The following is an 18,518-nucleotide window of genomic DNA, read 5'->3' on the forward strand; positions in this document are numbered from 1 at the left end:
TTAAAATTTTCCGACAACATCGTTAAACTCAAAATAATTTTAGGATCACAATGTCACTAACTATACGCAAAACAGACGCTTTTTAAAACTAAATATTTGGGGTACTTTTCATACACGTTGATTTTGCGTTAAATTTTTAAAAGTCGACAATTTCATAGCGAAATGCGATGCACATATATTGTTAATTTAAAATAACATTTAAATCTTTCACGGGTTATACTTTTTAGTTCGACTCGAGTTGCGCTTCAACGACATCATCGTTAGCTACGAAATAATTTTACAAACTAAACGCAATAAAATACATTGAAAATTGCCGGCGCGAAGCGAGAGTTCGAAAACTAGTTGAGATGAATCTATATAATTGCCACGATTGGTATTTTAGATATCACGTCACATTCTATAGTGTCAATAATGTCAACAGGCGTCCCTATAATCCTTGTTTTGCATCACCAGTAGTCCACCTAAGAAATTTTCGTTAGTTATCTTCGTTAAGTTGTGATGAAATGACTTAAATACCCATCTGTCTTCTTTCTAGAAAACAAACCACCCACCTCACCTTGTTATCCTTAAACCCTAAACTACACATTTCGTTTTCTCAAACCCTAATAATTTCAAACAAGAAAAACCCTAAAATTATCACAATTAGCATCATCAATCAACAAGCCTTTCATATCATTAGATAGATTTAATTTAATGCTTCATGTTGGATTTAATTTAATCTTCTCGTAATATCGTAATCAAGATTCAAAATGATGCGTCCTTTAACTTCTTCAGCCTTAAAAAGGTTAAATAAATCAATCGCTATACGAAAACAATTACTAAAAAACCCTGGCTGTGCAGATTCGACCCGGATCCATATCCGTCAAGTTCTTAACGCTTTTAGGGCTTCCAATGATGACGGTTAGTAAATTCACATCATTTTTATTTCAAGTATTTCTTTTGTATTATATTTATTAGTTACATATATACATATATATACATAAAGTATTAATCTTTGTAATAATATGTGTATATATATGTATATCAGTGTACACATTTGATGCCACCCTTTCAAAAGATGACCGTATTGAAGTTCACAAGCTGTGTGTAAAAATGGGCTTAAAATCTGCAAGTAAAGGGTGAGTTTTATTTATTATATTATTTTAATTTTATTTCAAAATATAATTACGAAAGCCTTTGCTTTATTTGAATTTACGATTAATTGTTATTGTCGGTGGGTGCATGGATTGTTGAATCAAGAACAGTTCTTTTTAATAAAAATGAGTTTGTTTAGGTCTAAGAAAGGGAATGCGAGACGGGTTTCGGTTTACAAGCGTAAAGGGAAATCGAATAATAACAAAGTGAAGAAGAACAACATTACTTCTTTTACTTTTTCGGAAGAGGGAAAAGTAGTTTTAAAGGACTTTTTTTCTGTGTATCCGCCTTGTGATCATGTGGAGGCTGAAAACGTTGCATCTGCGTCTAAAAAGAGTAACAATAACAAAGGAAAAAAGACGGATAATATGCTTTGTAAACCTTCAATGAAAAAGGATGATATTGTGAAGAAGATTGAGTCAGATGTTGCCCGAATGGAATCCAATTCCAAGTTGAAACAGGTTTTTTACGATGCTTTTAAGGTTATATGAAGGAGATTAGGATACAAGATACTGTCTTTTTAGTTTTTAACACGTATTATTGCTCTGCAGATCGCAAAAGATAGGGCTAAACTTCCGATTGCATCTTTTAAGGATGTTATTACATCAACAATAGAATCTCATCAGGTTTCACTCTCTACTTGTGTATTGTATTGTTATATCTATATTGTGTTGGATCTAAAAATGAAATAAGAGGAATATGAGAGGCTAATCTCAGCCAAATACATTGTTGTCTGCGGATACCTTATAATATTTGTATACTAAAATATATGTAAAAGAAATAAATACAAAATATTTGTATACTTAAATATATGTAAGTATATGACAGTTATCATTTGTGTACCATGCAACAGGTAGTTCTCATAAAGGGTGAAACTGGATGTGGAAAGACTACACAGGTTGTCATTCTTTTCTCTGTTCACAATTTACGTAAAATGATTAAATGCACTACATGTTTCTTTTAAGTTTATTATATATATAGGTATATAAATAAGTTTGGATTTAGGTGCCTCAATACTTGATGGATTATATGTGGAGTAAAGGTGAAGCATGTAAGATAGTCTGCACCCAGCCTCGGAGGATCTCTGCAATTTCAGGTATTTATCACTAAAGGTTTGGAACCTTGTTATATTAGTAACCCTATAGTTTATGTAGTATATCGTGTTTCTTATATTTTCTCTGTATCTTTGTATATTCATGATATCCATGGTTGCAAATAACGCTAATCAGAGAGCAATTAGTCAGGACCTGAGGGAGTAATCGGCAAATCGGGGATTAATCGGATGTTGACAGTTTAATTTTGACCGATTTTGACCAATTGACCTCTACTTTGACCGGTTATTTCAATTAGTCTGATTAATCCCGATTTATGGTGACCGATATTAATCCGATTAATCTCCCATTTATGGTGAACGATTAATCGCAACTTTGACCGATTAATCCTCATTGACCGTGGGTTGACCAATTTTGACCTCTTAAAACGAGTAATTGTCTAGTAATCTCGAGTTCTGCAACACCGATAATTTCTTAATGTGTAGTTGCTGAAAGAATATCCCAAGAAAGAGGTGAAACTATTGGAGAGAGTGTCGGATACAAGGTATATATGTTATCTGTTGTCGTACTTTGTCTTTATTGTTTGTTTATTATTCTTACGTCTTCTATGGTTAAAAACCGTAGATTAGGTTGGAGAGCAAAGGTGGAAGACATTCGTCTATTGTATTTTGTACAAACGGGGTCTTGTTGAGGGTCTTAGTAAAGGCGGGTAATGGTAGGTCCAAAAGAGAAGCCTCTACCAAAACGGCGAAGTATTCATTTCCTGACATCACACATATCATCGTGGTATGCATCTAGCTTAAGTATGGTCTGCAAATATCGTATTAATAATAATTATCAATATATCTACTTTATATGCTAGTATACAAAGTGCTATTTTTAATTTTTGTAAGATAATGTGTTTTTTTCTTGGCATATAAAGATAATGCATATGATTGCAAATTTATGCAAAGTCCTATGATTTTGAGGAATTACAAAATTTTGCAGGATGAAATTCACGAAAGAGACCGATTTTCCGATTTTATGCTTACAATTGTCAGGTACTTTTTCCTTCAAAGTTGGAACCTTAGTTTTGCACATAATCACTATATATATAATATGGGTTTTCTTTTGTAGAGATATGCTTCCTTTATATCCTCATCTTCGTGTGGTTAGTACAACTCATGATCTTTTATTTTTATTTATGTATATATATGTACTTCTCGGGTCACCTTTTTTTTTCTTTGAAGATTTTCAAGAAATAAGTAACGTTATTATTATTTGAAAGGTATTGATGAGTGCGACACTTGATGCTGAGCGGTTTTCTCAATACTTTGGAGGCTGTCCAATCATAAGTGTTCCCGGGTTCACTTATAATGTAACTTGTTTTCCATACCCTGAATCATTTTATTATAAATATATAGTATAAGTATACAAGTTTCGCTTATGACTTTTTGCATTCGCGTTTTAGGTGAAAAGTCATTATTTGGAAGATGTACTTTCGCTTATAAATTCTAAGTCAACAAAAGCTTGTCATCTTGATTGCACTACAAAAATTAACGCCGATGAGGACTCTGAATTAACCGAGGATCATAAACGTTCCTTTGACGAGGCTATTAGTATAGCCTGGTCAAACGACGAGATAGATTCTCTCTTGGAATTAATTTCAACTGCTGAAGGAACGGGTATTGTTAACTTTCAGCATTCGGTGACTGGTGTCACACCGTTAATGGTCTTTGCTCGAAAAGGAAAAGTGGGTGATTTGTGCATGCTCCTGTCGTTTGGTGCCAACTGTCATTTACAAGATAACGAAGGAAAAACGGCGCTTGCGTGGGCTGAACACGAGAACCAGAAAGAAGCTTGTGAGGTATTAAGAAAACATATAAACAAAAGTACTGTAGATCCAGAAGAAGAGAAGAGAGTACTAGATAAATATTTAAAAGATGTTAATCCCGAATTTACTGACATTATCCTCATAGAGAAATTACTGAGAAAAATATGTACCGAATCTGAAGAAGGGGCGATTTTGGTATTTCTCGCGGGGTGGGATGATATAAATAAAGCCCGAGACAGATTAAGTAAAAGTAGTTTATTTAAAGATTCTTATAAGTTTTTGATATTACCGCTTCATTCAATGGTCCCGTCGATAGAACAAAAGAAAGTATTCCAAAGGCCACCAAAGGGTTGCAGGAAAATTATTCTTTCGACAAATATAGCGGAAACTGCAGTCACAATCGACGACGTTGTTTTTGTTATCGATAGTGGAAGGATGAAAGAAAAAAGTTATGACCCGTATAACAAGGTGTCGACTCTTCAATCATCTTGGATTTCGAAAGCGAGTGCGAAACAGCGAGAAGGACGAGCGGGGCGGTGCCAGGCCGGCGTTTGTTACCATCTTTATTCGAAACTTCGAGCTGTTTCGTTGCCTGAATTTCAAGTGCCCGAGATTAAGAGAACACCTATTGAAGAACTATGTTTGCAGGTATTCATCGTTTCTAGCATGATCACTTTTAATAGCATATGATAGATAACCCATTTACTTTTGAATGGGTCAATTTGGGTTGTGTTTGATATCAAACGGGTCAAATGTTTGAAAGTCTTCCAAGGTCTATTTTTGATACGTACTGTATAAACTGTTTTCATCCATAGATTCAGATTATCTTCGTAAGTAGAATTAACACATTAATGATTTCATACAAAAGATCAGTAAGTGGAAAGAAAAATGTTTTTACTCAACACAACCTTGCTCGCTTTGACCCGTTACCATGCTCTCCCATATTATCTTTCAGTGTTGCAGAACTCGGAATTACTTGGCGAGCACTCGTTTTTTGCAACTCGGGGAGTAGTCGCCAAGAATTCAGTCAAACTTGGACAAACTCAGTCAAAAGTTAGGATTACTCTGAAAATCGGTTAATATCCGGCTTACACGGAAAATCGGTCAAAACTAATTCAGAATCGGTCAAAGTCACACATGGTCAACATCCGAGTATTCCCCCGAGTTGCCGAGTACTCCCTAAAAATTCTTGAACGAGTACTCTCGAGTAGCGATTTTTGCAACCTTGTTATCATTTGTAATGTGTATTATGTTTCTCTGATAGGTGAAGCTTCTTGACCCAAGTTGCAAAATAGAAAATTTCTTGAAAAAATCTTTAGATCCGCCGGTTCCTGAAGCCATGCATAACGCGATTACCGTTCTTCAAGATATTGGGGCGTTGTCAGCCGACGAGGAACTTACGGAGCTTGGGGAAAAACTCGGTTCAATCCCGGTGCATCCGTTAACAAGCAAGATGCTTCTTTTTGCTATATCGATGAACTGTCTTGACCCAGCTTTGACTTTAGCTTGTGCTAATGACTACAGAGACCCGTTTACCCTTCCAATGTTACCCGATGACAAAAAGAAAGCGTTCAACGCTAAATACGAGTTGGCTTCGTTATACGGTGGCCACGGTGATCAATTAGCCGTAATAGCAGCGTTTGAATGTTGGGAAAGTGCCCGAAAAAGGGGCCACGAAGCGTATTTCTGTTCTCAATATTTCGTGTCTCGAGGCGTCATGACGATGCTATGTGGATTGCGTAAGCAACTTTTAGTTGAACTTCAGAGGAACGGGTTTATCCCGGAAGGTTCGACCCGTTTTAATGAAAATGCACGTGATATTGGTATAATTCATGCTGTTCTTGTTGCGGGTTTGTATCCTAAAATAGGAAGGTTACAATTCCCTAAAAAGAATGGACATAAGTTTATTATAGAAACTGCTAACAATCATAAAGTATGCTTACACCCTCAGTCGGTTAATTCTAAGTTAGCGTTTAAGAAAAAAGACGTACTTCCTTTGGTTATATACGATGAGATAACACGTGGAGATTCAGGTTTGCTTATTAAGAATTGTAGTATTGTGGGCCCGCTTCCTTTATTATTACTTGCTACCGAGATTGCTGTGTCCTCTATTAATGATGATAACGTTGATGATGATGAGGAGGAAGGGGAAGCAAAGATGAAACGTGAAGATAAAGTGATGTCATCTCCCGAGAATGTAGTCAAAGTGATTGCAGATAGGTGGCTTTCGTTTAAGTCAACAGCTCTCGATGTTGCGCAAATTTACTGTTTGAGAGAAAGGTTATCTGCTTCAATCATGTTCAAGGTACATATTCTTGAGGTATTAATGATAATTAATTATTAATTATATTAAATGATGTAATTTTGGATAGTAAGTTTTCTACTAGCTGCTCAAAATGCTACTCGCCCTGTCCCAAAATAACTGTCAAAAGTCTTTCTTTTTCAATTTTTGTTTGTGTTATATAATATTTACTTAAAAGTTATACCAATGAAAATACATTTAGAACTCAATTCATTCATATAAACTTAATCAAATATTATATAGCACAAATAAAAATCTTTAAAGTCAAAGTTGAAAAACAGACATCAAACGTCAAAATGGGACAGTATGATTTAAAAGTTAAAAAGTTGTCTTTTACGGTTTGCTTTGTCTTTTACGGTCATTAAGGTGAAGAATGAAGATAGCAATTTTTATTTTTATTTTGCATAGGTTAATTATTATTATTTTTGCTGAAATTAACGAAAACTCTTATAGAAACGAGGTCGTTTTTTATAGGAAAACGCCCTCAACAGGGAATACAAAAGGACCTAGGAAAACGGGAAAACTCGCACCTAGAAAGTAACCATCTAAACAGAAACTATCTATAAACGACCCTTTTAACTTCCTGAAAAAACTACGAACAACCTAATCAAACAAAAACCCGAGAATAACATGAAAATACAAGGAACATACTAATCTTGCATAGGTAATGATATTAATATATGTAGGGAATAAATATGGATGCTAATTAACAAAAAAACTGTTACAGTAAATTGTTATTGCTATGTTTATGTATTTTTCAGATTACACACCCGGGAGAAGATCTTCCCGAACTTCTGAAAGCCTCCATACATGCAATCTCGAATGGATTATCTTATGATGGCCTCTCTGGGATCAACGCACCACCACTTGAACCAGTGACTTCTACTGTTAAAGAAACCGATATTGGTGAACCTAAAAGTGATGCAAACAAAGGGCAGATCGGGAATTCAATTAAGTTTCTTAGATCACTTTTAGGGTCACAAGATCAAATTTCACAGGGGAATGGACACTCCCATAAACGGAAGCGTGCAAACAGAGGTTAAAAGTAGTGGTCAATAGGAAGATGTATTACATGATGTGAATTGCTTAGATTATTCTAAAATGGGGGTTCCATTAGTGTCAATTGTATCATTTCTTATGTTTTTGGTACAATCTCATTTTACTTTACTTTTTATAGGATATAAGATTTGCAAGTTGAACTTGTTCACATATTTTGGAACATACTGCTGTTTATCTGCATATAAACATTCTAAGAATGTAGTCGGTCATCACGACCTAAAATCCAAGGCATATTGTATGACTGTGTGCGTATGATGGAATGAGCCCACTTGTTCGGTGTTTTGCATTTATGGAAGCATTTTACAACTAATCGACCCTGGTTTTGCTGCGATGGATTGACACTTTGGACTTCAAACTACAAAGGTAGTCTAAACCTTAAAGTACTTCATGGCCATTGTTGATAGTCCTTCATATTTGCAAATATAAGTTGTTTTATGATAAACATTAATTATAATTTTTCATGTTTAATAGTAGTAATTTATTATTTTTGCTTCGTTAATGACAATATATGAAATTCATTATTGGATGTAGTCGATTACAATACTTTGCTGATCTTTCTAGTTTTTCTCCTTTAACAGTAGATAGCTTTATCTAATGATGAAATAAAACTAATGATTGTACATCACGGGACTTTTTACCACTGCAATTGACTACAATATGTATAGGGGTGTATGTCTTTGCGTTTAGAACTTGATTATTTTTTATTATCACGTTTCAAATCGTAAATAATGAGTTTATAGTATTTGGTAAGTTAAACAAAAATTGATTATTTGCGATTTGAGAAACTCAAAATGTGAAAATGAAAATGAAAAAACAAGTGACCCTTTACTGTAGCAAAATGTGATTACCCGATTATTGCGTTTTACTTGTTAATATGACATAACAGATAATCAAATTTACCAAACACTTAATTGACTGATTATTAAATTATTTCGTTGTCAAATACCGAACACTATTAGTTTATAACACGTTTTAATACAGCTGATTAGTTGATTCTAATTATCTTAAAAACATAATCAATTTTCAAAACACTTCCGTAATTTACTCTCTTTTTTCCATAAAAACAAGTTAGGCATATATTAAAATAAATAATACTTTCAACCTCAATTTTCATCTGCAAACATTTTATGATCTACGGTTTTCATCGAGTTTTTATATAAAAAAAATCGAGTTTTTATATAAAAAAAAAAGTATCTGTCTCATAAGTTATCCAATCAATTAACTTCTTTAATTAACTTCTTTAAATATAATATATAATTTACATTTATATTAAAATCTTATAATCAGCGCGATTTTCATGAGTTTTACCATATATACGCAAAAGACACAAATCTTATATAACTATAATCATGAAATATGCCCATTGAACAATCTCAAATGCATCAATGTAGTATTAGAAATCCTGAGGGTACAAAACTGATACTTGACTATGGGGTAAAAATATACCCAAATAATCAAAGTACTTAAAAATGGTCTAAATAGGATTATATCATATATTTAGTTTAACCAACTCTCCCCTAACCAGTTTTCTAAGACGAAGAAGCTCAGTGCTCGTTCTGTATGTTACCTTAGTTAAATCACAGTTCATCATGTTCGCTTGACTCGTCATTTGTCTCCTCTTTTTTGGAGTCACTGATGTCATCTTGAGATGAACCTGAAGTTTTTGGTTCGTCAGTTGGATTCTCAGTTTCATTCTTTTTGGCAGGCTTTTCAACTTTCGGTTTTGGCTTTGGTATTCTGTTTGTGCTTGCAACCTGGTAACAATAATAATACTCACTTCTCAGCACATGAAACAAGAAGATTATATGTTGACCATTTTGACCCATGTTCAGATAGGTCACATAAAAAATAGCTAAACAAAATAGACAGTGCCAACTGGGTTGGCGGTTAAGAAGTCGTTCAAAAATCAAAATGTTTTTTTTTAATGGATAAAACCTACAAAAGCCTATTAAAAAATAATAGAATAGATAATAACTAAAAAAATGATTTAAAAAAAAAAAAAAAAATTTAGAACATGCCTTGTCTTGAAGATCGAGTAGCTTGCTGATAACTTCTTGAGATGTAAACGCTGGAGTGCTGGACGCAGATATCCTGTAGATGGAATTTTATAAGTAGGGACTTTAGGACCCATATTTATTTCATTATATTTTTATTTTTTTAAGACCCTTATAAATCCATGTTTCGGTGGTCTGTTAAATAAATAGCAATGTAGCACAATCAGTAAATAAAATGTAAAACTCACTTTTGTTGCTCAGCCTCCTTATCATTTAACCACTTTTTAAAATCTTCGGCCCCACGTTGTACCTGAAAAAAAAAACGAGCACGATGTTTTAACATACATTCCTCAGATAACGCATAGTGATCTAATCTTAAAATGATTATAAATAACAAAACACCAATGGTTAAGAAATGAAAGCAATCTCACCTTATCAATTTTCTCCTTTGAAATCCATGGTTTTTTTGACTCCCACTCACTAACAATCTGCACATATAAATTTCCACATTAATTAACATCTCATAATTAGAAGTATTCACTTCTATATCGCGACATACAACTAGATTCCATAAGTTCATTTAATTAACCTCTACAAGGTCATGTGTTTTGTAACCAAAAATCATAACACAAGCATAGCGTTTCACAGCTTGAAACAATATGATTGGAAGATATTTACCTCTTTCAGCTCAGTAAAATACTTTGTAGCACTTTGTAATGCTTCTGGCCTTGCTGTGAGTTCCTTGTATCTACAGTAGATGTTTATGAGAGTTAGTTTTACAATGTGACAGTCACTTTCTTATGTCAAAAAAAGTGATTCAATACAAACCTGAAAAAGATAGGGTCGCCAATAGCTTTCAGTTGATCTAAGCGTTCTTGAAATTGGGTAGCTGATGCATCTTCACCATCAGTGTACAACCAGTCTTGTACCTAAGTAAATGTAAGTTGTTGTCAGACAACGATGAACGTTATGCCGACAACCAAAGACAACACATTCAACAGTCTTGAGAGAGAAATTAATTAGCGTTTTGTATCATGACCCTAAACTGTTGCTTTTGTCAAAGTTGCAAAAATAGCTACTCGGGGAGTAGTCGGTCGGGACCTTTTAGGGAGTACTCGGCAACTTGGGAGTAATCGACAACTTGGGAGTAATCGACAACTCGGAACTCGGGAGTACTCGGATGTTGGCCAAGTTTGACTTTGACCGATTTTGACAAATTTTGAGTGATTTTTCGAGTAATTCCAAGTTTTGACTGATATTCCAAGTAATCCCAAGTTTTGGCCGAGTTTGACCGAGTTTTGACAGAGTTTGACCAAGTACTCCCCGAGTTGCAAAAACCGAGTATTCCCCGAGAACTGCCGAGTAATTCCGAGTTCTACAGCACTGGTTTTTGTTGTAGTCTAGAATAAATATACTGTATACACACATACAAAATATACACACACATAATGAGTAAGAGAGAAAGAAAGAACCTCATCAAGCTTTTCAACAAATGATTGTCGTTGCTCACTAGAAGAAACTGTTTGCAATTCTTCCAAATAATCAAGCTGCAATACCGCAAAATGAAATTGGCAAAAAAAAAAAAAAAAAAAAAAAAAAAAAAAAAAATTTAAAAACACGACTTCAGAGCACATTGCAAGCACCACACCGTCATAAAAAAGCGAAAAAGCGAACCTTTTCTCTTGTCGCATATATGTAGCCTTCAAGATCATTCTTTAACTCTGCAGTCCTCCTTCTTTCTGCATCCTTTGCGTCTAGTGCATCCAATCTGAGCTTACCTTCATAAAGAGAATCTTCTGAAAGAGGTGCAACGGACCCGACGCTCTTTTCAGATATCTGCAGCAGTTAATAAAATACCCAAAATGAATGAGAAATGCAACAACGATATAAGGCTAATTTGTCAATAGAGTTTAATGAAATTAAACCTTTAGAGGAATTCTGAAAGTCCGCTTCTTTAGTTTCTTTTCTGTAACAACTTCTACAGTATTTTGCTCATTTGTGGTGGAGTTAACCGAGTTGCTAGTTGAATCATCTGAATTGGGAGTATTGTTAACTTCTTCTGCATTTGGAGAATCGGTTTCAACTGTTAAGTTAACGGGAGCAGAATTATTCTCTAAAGTCTGATTCTTTTTTGGGACTTCGACCCATTCAGAAATTTCAATGACAGCATCTGCTCGATCCAAAGAAAGTATGCCGCTTCTACTAAGAGAGAAATGAAGATTCGCTTTTACAGGGGACGAAAGGTTGCGTGACATGTACCTGAAGAGTTAAAGTGTAACTACTTTAAAAAAAAAAAAAAAAAAAAAGGATAACTGAGTGTTAGCATGAGATCGAAACTGAGTTTACGGTACTTACTTTTCACTAGCATCAGCGAGACCAGAGACTGAATACTTTGCAAATGCACGTGAAGTAACACCAGGGGGCAATAGGTCTTCACTCTCATATAAAAGTGAAACATCGAAATCCTTGTTGTGAGTGATTGACCTAAACATCTGTTAAAATATGATTATTCTCATGAACAATTATTGGCAGCTTTGTTGAAAAAACAGGACTATCTGATCAACTTTACCTTGATTGGTAACTTTTTCAACCGTGGAACAAGTAATTGTGTGGTGGTATCATCTTTAACGAGTCCAGGACCATCTAGATCCATCATGAATCCATACATAGAACCATCAATCATACCAAGTTTACGATTCAATTTGATTCCATCACTGAGATTTGCAGCATGTAATGAAGCACCTAAAACTGTGGCCTCATCTGCATCCAAATGTCTGTCAATATCGCTCCTTCCAAGAAATTCTTGAAGCTTAGCCTGTAAAAAAGTTTACATTAGTTTAAGTGGTTGAAAATATAATCCCATACTATAACACATAACATATTTTATTAAAAATAGAATAAGACTAACAAGGTATATAAAGGTCTGCAACATTTTTAGCATGCGCGTAATAGAATGTAAGAGAAATAGCAAAAGACCTGCAACTTTGGTACTCGAGTTCCCCCTCCGATTAACTCGAAGGCATATATTTCATCAACCTTCAAACCTGAGTCTTTAAGCAACTCTTTGACAGGGATTACAGCTCGTACCCACAGATCTTCACACAACTCCTCAAACTTCTGTCGAGTTATTGTGCTCCTGCAACAGGTTGAATATGAATCATAAGAAAGATGTTATATTCAGAAAATTGCAATAATTGGCTAACTGTATCAATAAACCGGAAGCTTTATCCTTTAATTATTGTTATTACTCATGCAGATCTCATACCATAATTTGCTAAAACCATTTTAGAACATAAATAGTTGATATTCTATCTCTAGTCCTCGTTTAGGCTCACCCCTTGTGATCACTTAAGTCAGCTATTTGTACGGTTGTACCCGAATGTTAATTTGCTATTTTGCTTTTATTATCTGACTAATTTAATTAAATTTTAGAATGAAAAACTATCTCAAATGTTGAACAGAAAGAAACATGTAATATCTAATCTAAGGAAACAGGGGCAGATTACGTATGTACCTAAAATCACGATCATCCAAAAGTGACTCAACTGAAATAGGCGCTGCAGTATTAGCACTAAGAATCTCCTTGGTACGTTTAACCTGCTTCTTCAATTTGGCTATTGCCTTAGGATATTTTCGAACATCAACACCATTCCCAACCTGTTTGTTGAACTCATCTGCAAAGTATTCGACCAACCGTAATTCCATATTTTGACCACCAAGCTCTGGATCCCATTTAACATCTTTTACCTGCATCACATGCGTATTTTCTAGAATAATTATATTGTCATTGATGTTTTTCAATTTTTTGAACGGCGGAATTATACCAATGTGATATAACTTTTTATTTTTTATTTTTTTATTTTTTACAAAGGACACATTAAATAGATAGCTTTCTCAATAGAGAAACTCTCAGTTGGAGAAGACTCATATACGCTAGAGGTTTATTACTTTCCATATCGGGAGTATCAGAAGGGTATACTCTAGGTTCTAACTGTTGCTTCAAGACTTCACTCTCAATATATTTAAGATTTCAATTTAACACAACTTTTGACCATATCGACAAATCCATTTTAGATTACATTTCGTAGTCATAAATCTAAGGCAAGTTTATTACTTTCTATCTCGGGAGTGTCAGTAAGGTATTCTGTAGGTTCTAACCGTTGCTTCAGGACTTCATTTTCATTAAGTTTTCAATTTAATTAAACTTTTGACCCTATCGACAAATCAATCTTAGATTACATCTCGTAGCCATAAATCTAAGGCAGGTTTATTACTTTCCATCTTGTGAGTGTCAGTAGGGTATTGACGTAAACGAATGCTTGCAAGACCAGCAAAGCCCTACTTATTAGAAGGGGACTTTTTTTGGCACCTTAAAAAATCCCTTTACCTAGGGGATCAAGTGGTAGTTAGTCAATGCTCTCTAGGTTCTAACTGCTGCTTCAGGACTTCACTCTCAGTACATTTAAGTTTTCATATTAATACAACTTTTAACTCCATAGACAAATCAATCTTAGATTACATCTCGTAGTCATAAATCTAACGAAAGTAAAATATTTTCTATTACGGGAGTGTCAGTAGGGTATTCTCTAGGTTCTAACCGTTGCTTCAAGAGTTCACTCTCAGTATGTTAAAGTTTTCGGTTTAATACAACTTTTGATCCTATCAACAAATCAATCTAAGATTACATCTCGTAGTCATAAATATAAGGCAGGTGGTGAACAGATAATACTATCATCAAATGATTGTAGTTGGGCATACTTTATTACTCATATATAATCAACTTTTACCAATCATATACCAAACAATCCGTAGCAAGAACAAAAAACATAATGTAGCTTAATGTTTAAAACCAAAACCCTACTCTCTATCACTATATCATAAATATCAGCATATAAAACAATAGCACTATATACCAAGCCTAACACATGACATCTACTACTTATATAGCATACAGACATGGTAATCTCCTATCTATTTCCATTTCCATAACTGATAAAAATATTAAAACTTGTCATCGATCGATAAATATCATTCATGGAGTTGTGAATTTACAGAAAAGGCAACATTATATCACAAGAGATCATCATAATAGCGAAAGTTAGTACCTGAAACTGATTGACAGAAACAGTCTTACCATACTCCTTCGCATTATAAGCCGAAAAGTAAACAAGAGCCGCGTAAGTACTACTCGATCCCATATCATAAAAAATAACATGTCTAGACCCATTCGAAAAATCCTTATCAATCCCATACTGAAGTGCAGCACCAGAATGCTCATTAACAAGCGAAAGCGCATTCAATCCAGCCAATTGCGCAGCCTGAAGCAAACCTTTCCGCTCCGCCTGCCCAAAATACGGTGGCACAGTAATCACAGCATCCTTCACCACCATCTTACTATGAAACTCCGCTAATTTCATCCCATAACCTAATATCATTGCACTCAATTCCTCAACCGAATAAACTGTAACACCATCATCAATCTTAATCCCAACACCACCTCTAGAATCATCCACCACATTATAAGGCAGATACATAGACTCTAAAAACTTATTAACATAATTAATAGGCTTTCCAATTAGATCACGAACTTGTGAATAAACCTTATCAGGATAACGTGCAACAAGTCCGGCTGCTTCTTCACCGATCAAACGATCATTCAAATGAAACGCAACTAACGCCGGCGATTTACGTTTCGACATTTCATTTATTGCGATTGATATCGGTGCTTGACCGGGTTTTAGATTCACTACGGCGACTTTTATCCATTCAGAACCTAGATCAATGCTCGATACCGCTGATTGTGATGGAATTGAATTTAATAACAGTAAGCACACAAATAAACCTAGTCTGAACCGCATTATAGAACTGGCGGAGTCAGTTATTGAATGACTTAAATTCCACCAAATTCCGTAAAACCCTAACTAAATCGAATGTGATATTGAAATTTGGGGATATTGTTTTGGAGATGTATTTAAAAAGGTTTTAGCTGTAAGAGCAATATATATAAATACAAATTGTAATTGTAATAGCACGAGGACTGATCTAATTTTTGGGAATGGTATGAAGTTTGACCTACGTGGTCAGTGGTATTGGCTACCAATTATAAAACGCCACGTGAGATAATTGACACATGGAGGTTTAATATGCACTTGGTGTGTTGTTACTTTATTTAGTGTAATTTTGACCTTTATATTATTAGAAACTAGCCTTGAGCCCGTGCGTTGTACGACGACTCTTAATCAAATTAAGTGTAAACGTAAAAATGTTATGCCAAAAGAATCATAAACACAAATGATAGTGGTTATTGTGATGAATAAAAACTACTGTGATGATCGTTGTGCAACATAGATAGTAGAAAAAAAAAATTAATCAAAGAAGTTAAGCCATATTAATTTTATTCTCACCTGTATTGAAAGCAAAACAATATGATATTAAGCTTTATCCTAATGAAGCAAATTTAGTAAATAAATAAGATAGGACATTAACATAAATAACTAAGGTAATTCAGTAAGTATAAAACAAAGTAAAATGCAGTCTCTTCCTTAATTATATGGACAACTACACCATGTCTTTGTCGTGGCCCAGTATGTCTTCCGAAGCCCAACAACGACATATTTTTGTCTGATTTGAGGCCCATCGATAAATGCAGCCAATGTTAACTGGTGTAGCGCACAAGGATTATATATATAAACAAAGAAAAAGATCAAAGTAATATGAACAATCAATTGGCAGTGTATACAAATTAGAATATATGGATTTGTAGTAATAGGCATATCTATATTGAATCGTCTTATAACTATTTTAATAATTGAGCCGTTCCGGAATTCAAAAGGGTCCGAAAGTATCATTCTTAACCGAAACAATAAACACTCATTTATATAACACCAAAACTTGCAAACTTACATAACTCGATAGATTAAACATGTTGATGCTAACAATCACCCATTTTGACGCTAATAAACCCAAATGGGTCAAATGCCCAGATAGTCATCAAAACCACCTCTTATTGTTTAGACTATACTTTTACTCCTAAAATTGTCACAAATCAAATATATATACCATATTAAGCACATTTACTGATAGAAACATATTATATTATCATATCAATATAATACCATCTAAAATACTTCCACATTTTTGTATACCCCATACAATAACAATCATATGCAATAAGCTATTAAAACAATAATAGTGTAAGAATAATTTTATACCAAAACTGTAACAAATTACGTAGTAGAACAATAGTTTACATATCAACTGAAGTAGAATTGCAATCTGTATCGCTTCTTGGAAATATATAGTGAATCAAAAACGCTTTTCAAGTTTACATGATAAATGGATCAAGAATTAACAAATGAACAATGTCAACAAACTTTTTTGACTGCATTCACTTTCTAATAATGTAGTACTTGTTAAAAGCATAAGCTAAAAACATAGGTGATAGTGTCATGCCTTTCTCATGGAAGAGAGTAGCCTTGTGTATTGATTGTTTAGCATTGAAACCTTAGGATACAGAGTTGATAGCCTTAGCATTGAAACTCATAAGAACAATCAAAACGTACACAAATAAATAACTACAGCTATAGAAAAAGCTCAAAAACACACTTAATTTACTGTTGAATATGAACATTTAGATGACAATCGATAGACTAATTGTAATGAGTAAAAAAACCATCACATAAACTATAAATTGCTATTAAATGCATGATGTCATCTAAAGGAACATATGGTGGTAATCAAATCATAAACTTAGAAAAAAATATTTAAAAATAAAATGCAAACTAAAGAATTAACAACAAACATAAGATAAAGGAGCAAAAAATATCAGTTGAAAAATTAATATCAATATAACGACATAGTAAAAAGTAACTAAGAAAAACATACCATCCGAACTTAGTCCATTAGCGTAATTAGACGAACTTGAAATCTCAGGATCATCATTGCACACTCTTTCATTGTGAATCGAAGATTGAGCTAATGGTAGACATATTAGACCTGCAATGTTTACACACCATTGCTTCAAACAGTTGCTGAAATTAATATTGTCTATGTAATGACACAAATCTAAAAGAAGAACAACAATAACCATAAGCATTCAGTTGAATTTTTTTTTAATGCCTATCAAAAACCAACTGACCCATCCATGTCGCCACCTCTACAAACATAGATTGATAGATTTATATTGTCACAGATCATTGGCAATTTGTCATCTTAGTTAGCTGTTTTATTTGTTCCATCAAAATGTTATAAATACTCAACATTTATGTAGAAACATATATTGTAATACTCATGTATAAGCATAGAGTTTAAACACCGATCTAAGCATTGATAAAAAAACGAAGTAAACATATTAGTTATTGAAATGACATAAACTCTTTCATACCGGAATTCTATCGGGATATACTTTTATCTACTAACATTTAATGTTCTGACCAAACCCGATTTGGCCTATTACCGCCCTATCCAGCCATTATGACCCCTTTTTCATAAACATGAAGAGAGCTAATGATACAAAAACAAAGCGTGCAAACCTAAAAGGCGGTTGACAAAAGGTTCAACATCAAAAACTTTAAACACATATGTAATTGTTAAAATAACAAATATTGACTAAAGATTAAAGCGACCTGCAAATTCGTAATTTTTGGTATCTCAATGTAACATCCCGCATTTTTTCCATTAAATTATTTTAACGCCCGTCTTTTTTTTAATAATATCTTTCGTTATCTAAATTCGTGTCCTTCGTTAACTAACATTCGTGATATTTCCGTTATTTAATTATAACATCTCCTGTTGATTCGCGTATTTAAAATAATTCGTTTGGCTAATTCACGCACCCGCTTTAAAACTCGAGGGACCAAAGTTGGCTAGTGGGCGAACTAGTTGACTAGGTCAACTAGTCAACCCACCACCTCATCCATTCATTTTCTTCAACCTCCCACTTCTCTCTACTACTTCCATTTTTGAGCTCTCAAACTCCGAATCCTAAATTCATCATCTAAATTCAATTTAACAAGCAAACATCAAAACAAATTACATATTCGTGATCATCTCTTCATCCTCTACATTTTGGTACCAATTTCATCTCGTTTGGGTAACATTTCTAAAACACTAAATTTCTCTAAATTCGTTTTATATACTTGAAATGGTGTTAGTTAGTGTCTATG

At 33.9% G+C, this 18,518-nt stretch overlaps 2 protein-coding genes across 2 annotated transcripts; one reads left to right on the forward strand and one right to left on the reverse strand.

Moving 5' to 3' along the window:
- The first annotated feature begins 698 nt into the window (after nucleotides 1-698).
- Nucleotides 699-7,741, forward strand: LOC139850720 (DExH-box ATP-dependent RNA helicase DExH6-like). The gene is made up of 14 exons (XM_071840275.1): nucleotides 699-900; nucleotides 1,028-1,118; nucleotides 1,274-1,595; nucleotides 1,686-1,760; nucleotides 1,988-2,032; nucleotides 2,140-2,230; nucleotides 2,672-2,730; nucleotides 2,811-2,972; nucleotides 3,174-3,226; nucleotides 3,303-3,336; nucleotides 3,454-3,543; nucleotides 3,637-4,647; nucleotides 5,264-6,304; nucleotides 7,063-7,741. Exons 1-14 carry the CDS (start codon nucleotides 750-752, stop codon nucleotides 7,342-7,344), a joined length of 3,507 nt encoding a protein of 1,168 aa, XP_071696376.1. The 5' UTR covers nucleotides 699-749; the 3' UTR covers nucleotides 7,345-7,741.
- A 974-nt stretch (nucleotides 7,742-8,715) lies between these two features.
- On the reverse strand, nucleotides 8,716-15,305 carry LOC139846940 (heat shock 70 kDa protein 17-like). The gene is made up of 14 exons (XM_071836518.1): nucleotides 14,460-15,305; nucleotides 12,869-13,101; nucleotides 12,331-12,490; nucleotides 11,924-12,169; nucleotides 11,710-11,846; nucleotides 11,280-11,613; nucleotides 11,029-11,190; nucleotides 10,827-10,901; nucleotides 10,183-10,283; nucleotides 10,033-10,102; nucleotides 9,786-9,842; nucleotides 9,603-9,664; nucleotides 9,379-9,451; nucleotides 8,716-9,114 (listed from the first exon to the last, which is right to left on the reverse strand). The coding sequence occupies exons 1-14, from the start codon at nucleotides 15,210-15,212 to the stop codon at nucleotides 8,938-8,940; spliced, it is 2,640 nt and encodes an 879-aa protein (XP_071692619.1). The 5' UTR covers nucleotides 15,213-15,305; the 3' UTR covers nucleotides 8,716-8,937.
- Between the last annotated feature and the right edge of the window lie 3,213 nt (nucleotides 15,306-18,518).

This window comes from Rutidosis leptorrhynchoides, chromosome 5 (genome assembly GCF_046630445.1).
Source record: "Rutidosis leptorrhynchoides isolate AG116_Rl617_1_P2 chromosome 5, CSIRO_AGI_Rlap_v1, whole genome shotgun sequence".
In the NCBI taxonomy this organism is placed as follows: Eukaryota; Viridiplantae; Streptophyta; class Magnoliopsida; order Asterales; family Asteraceae; genus Rutidosis; species Rutidosis leptorrhynchoides.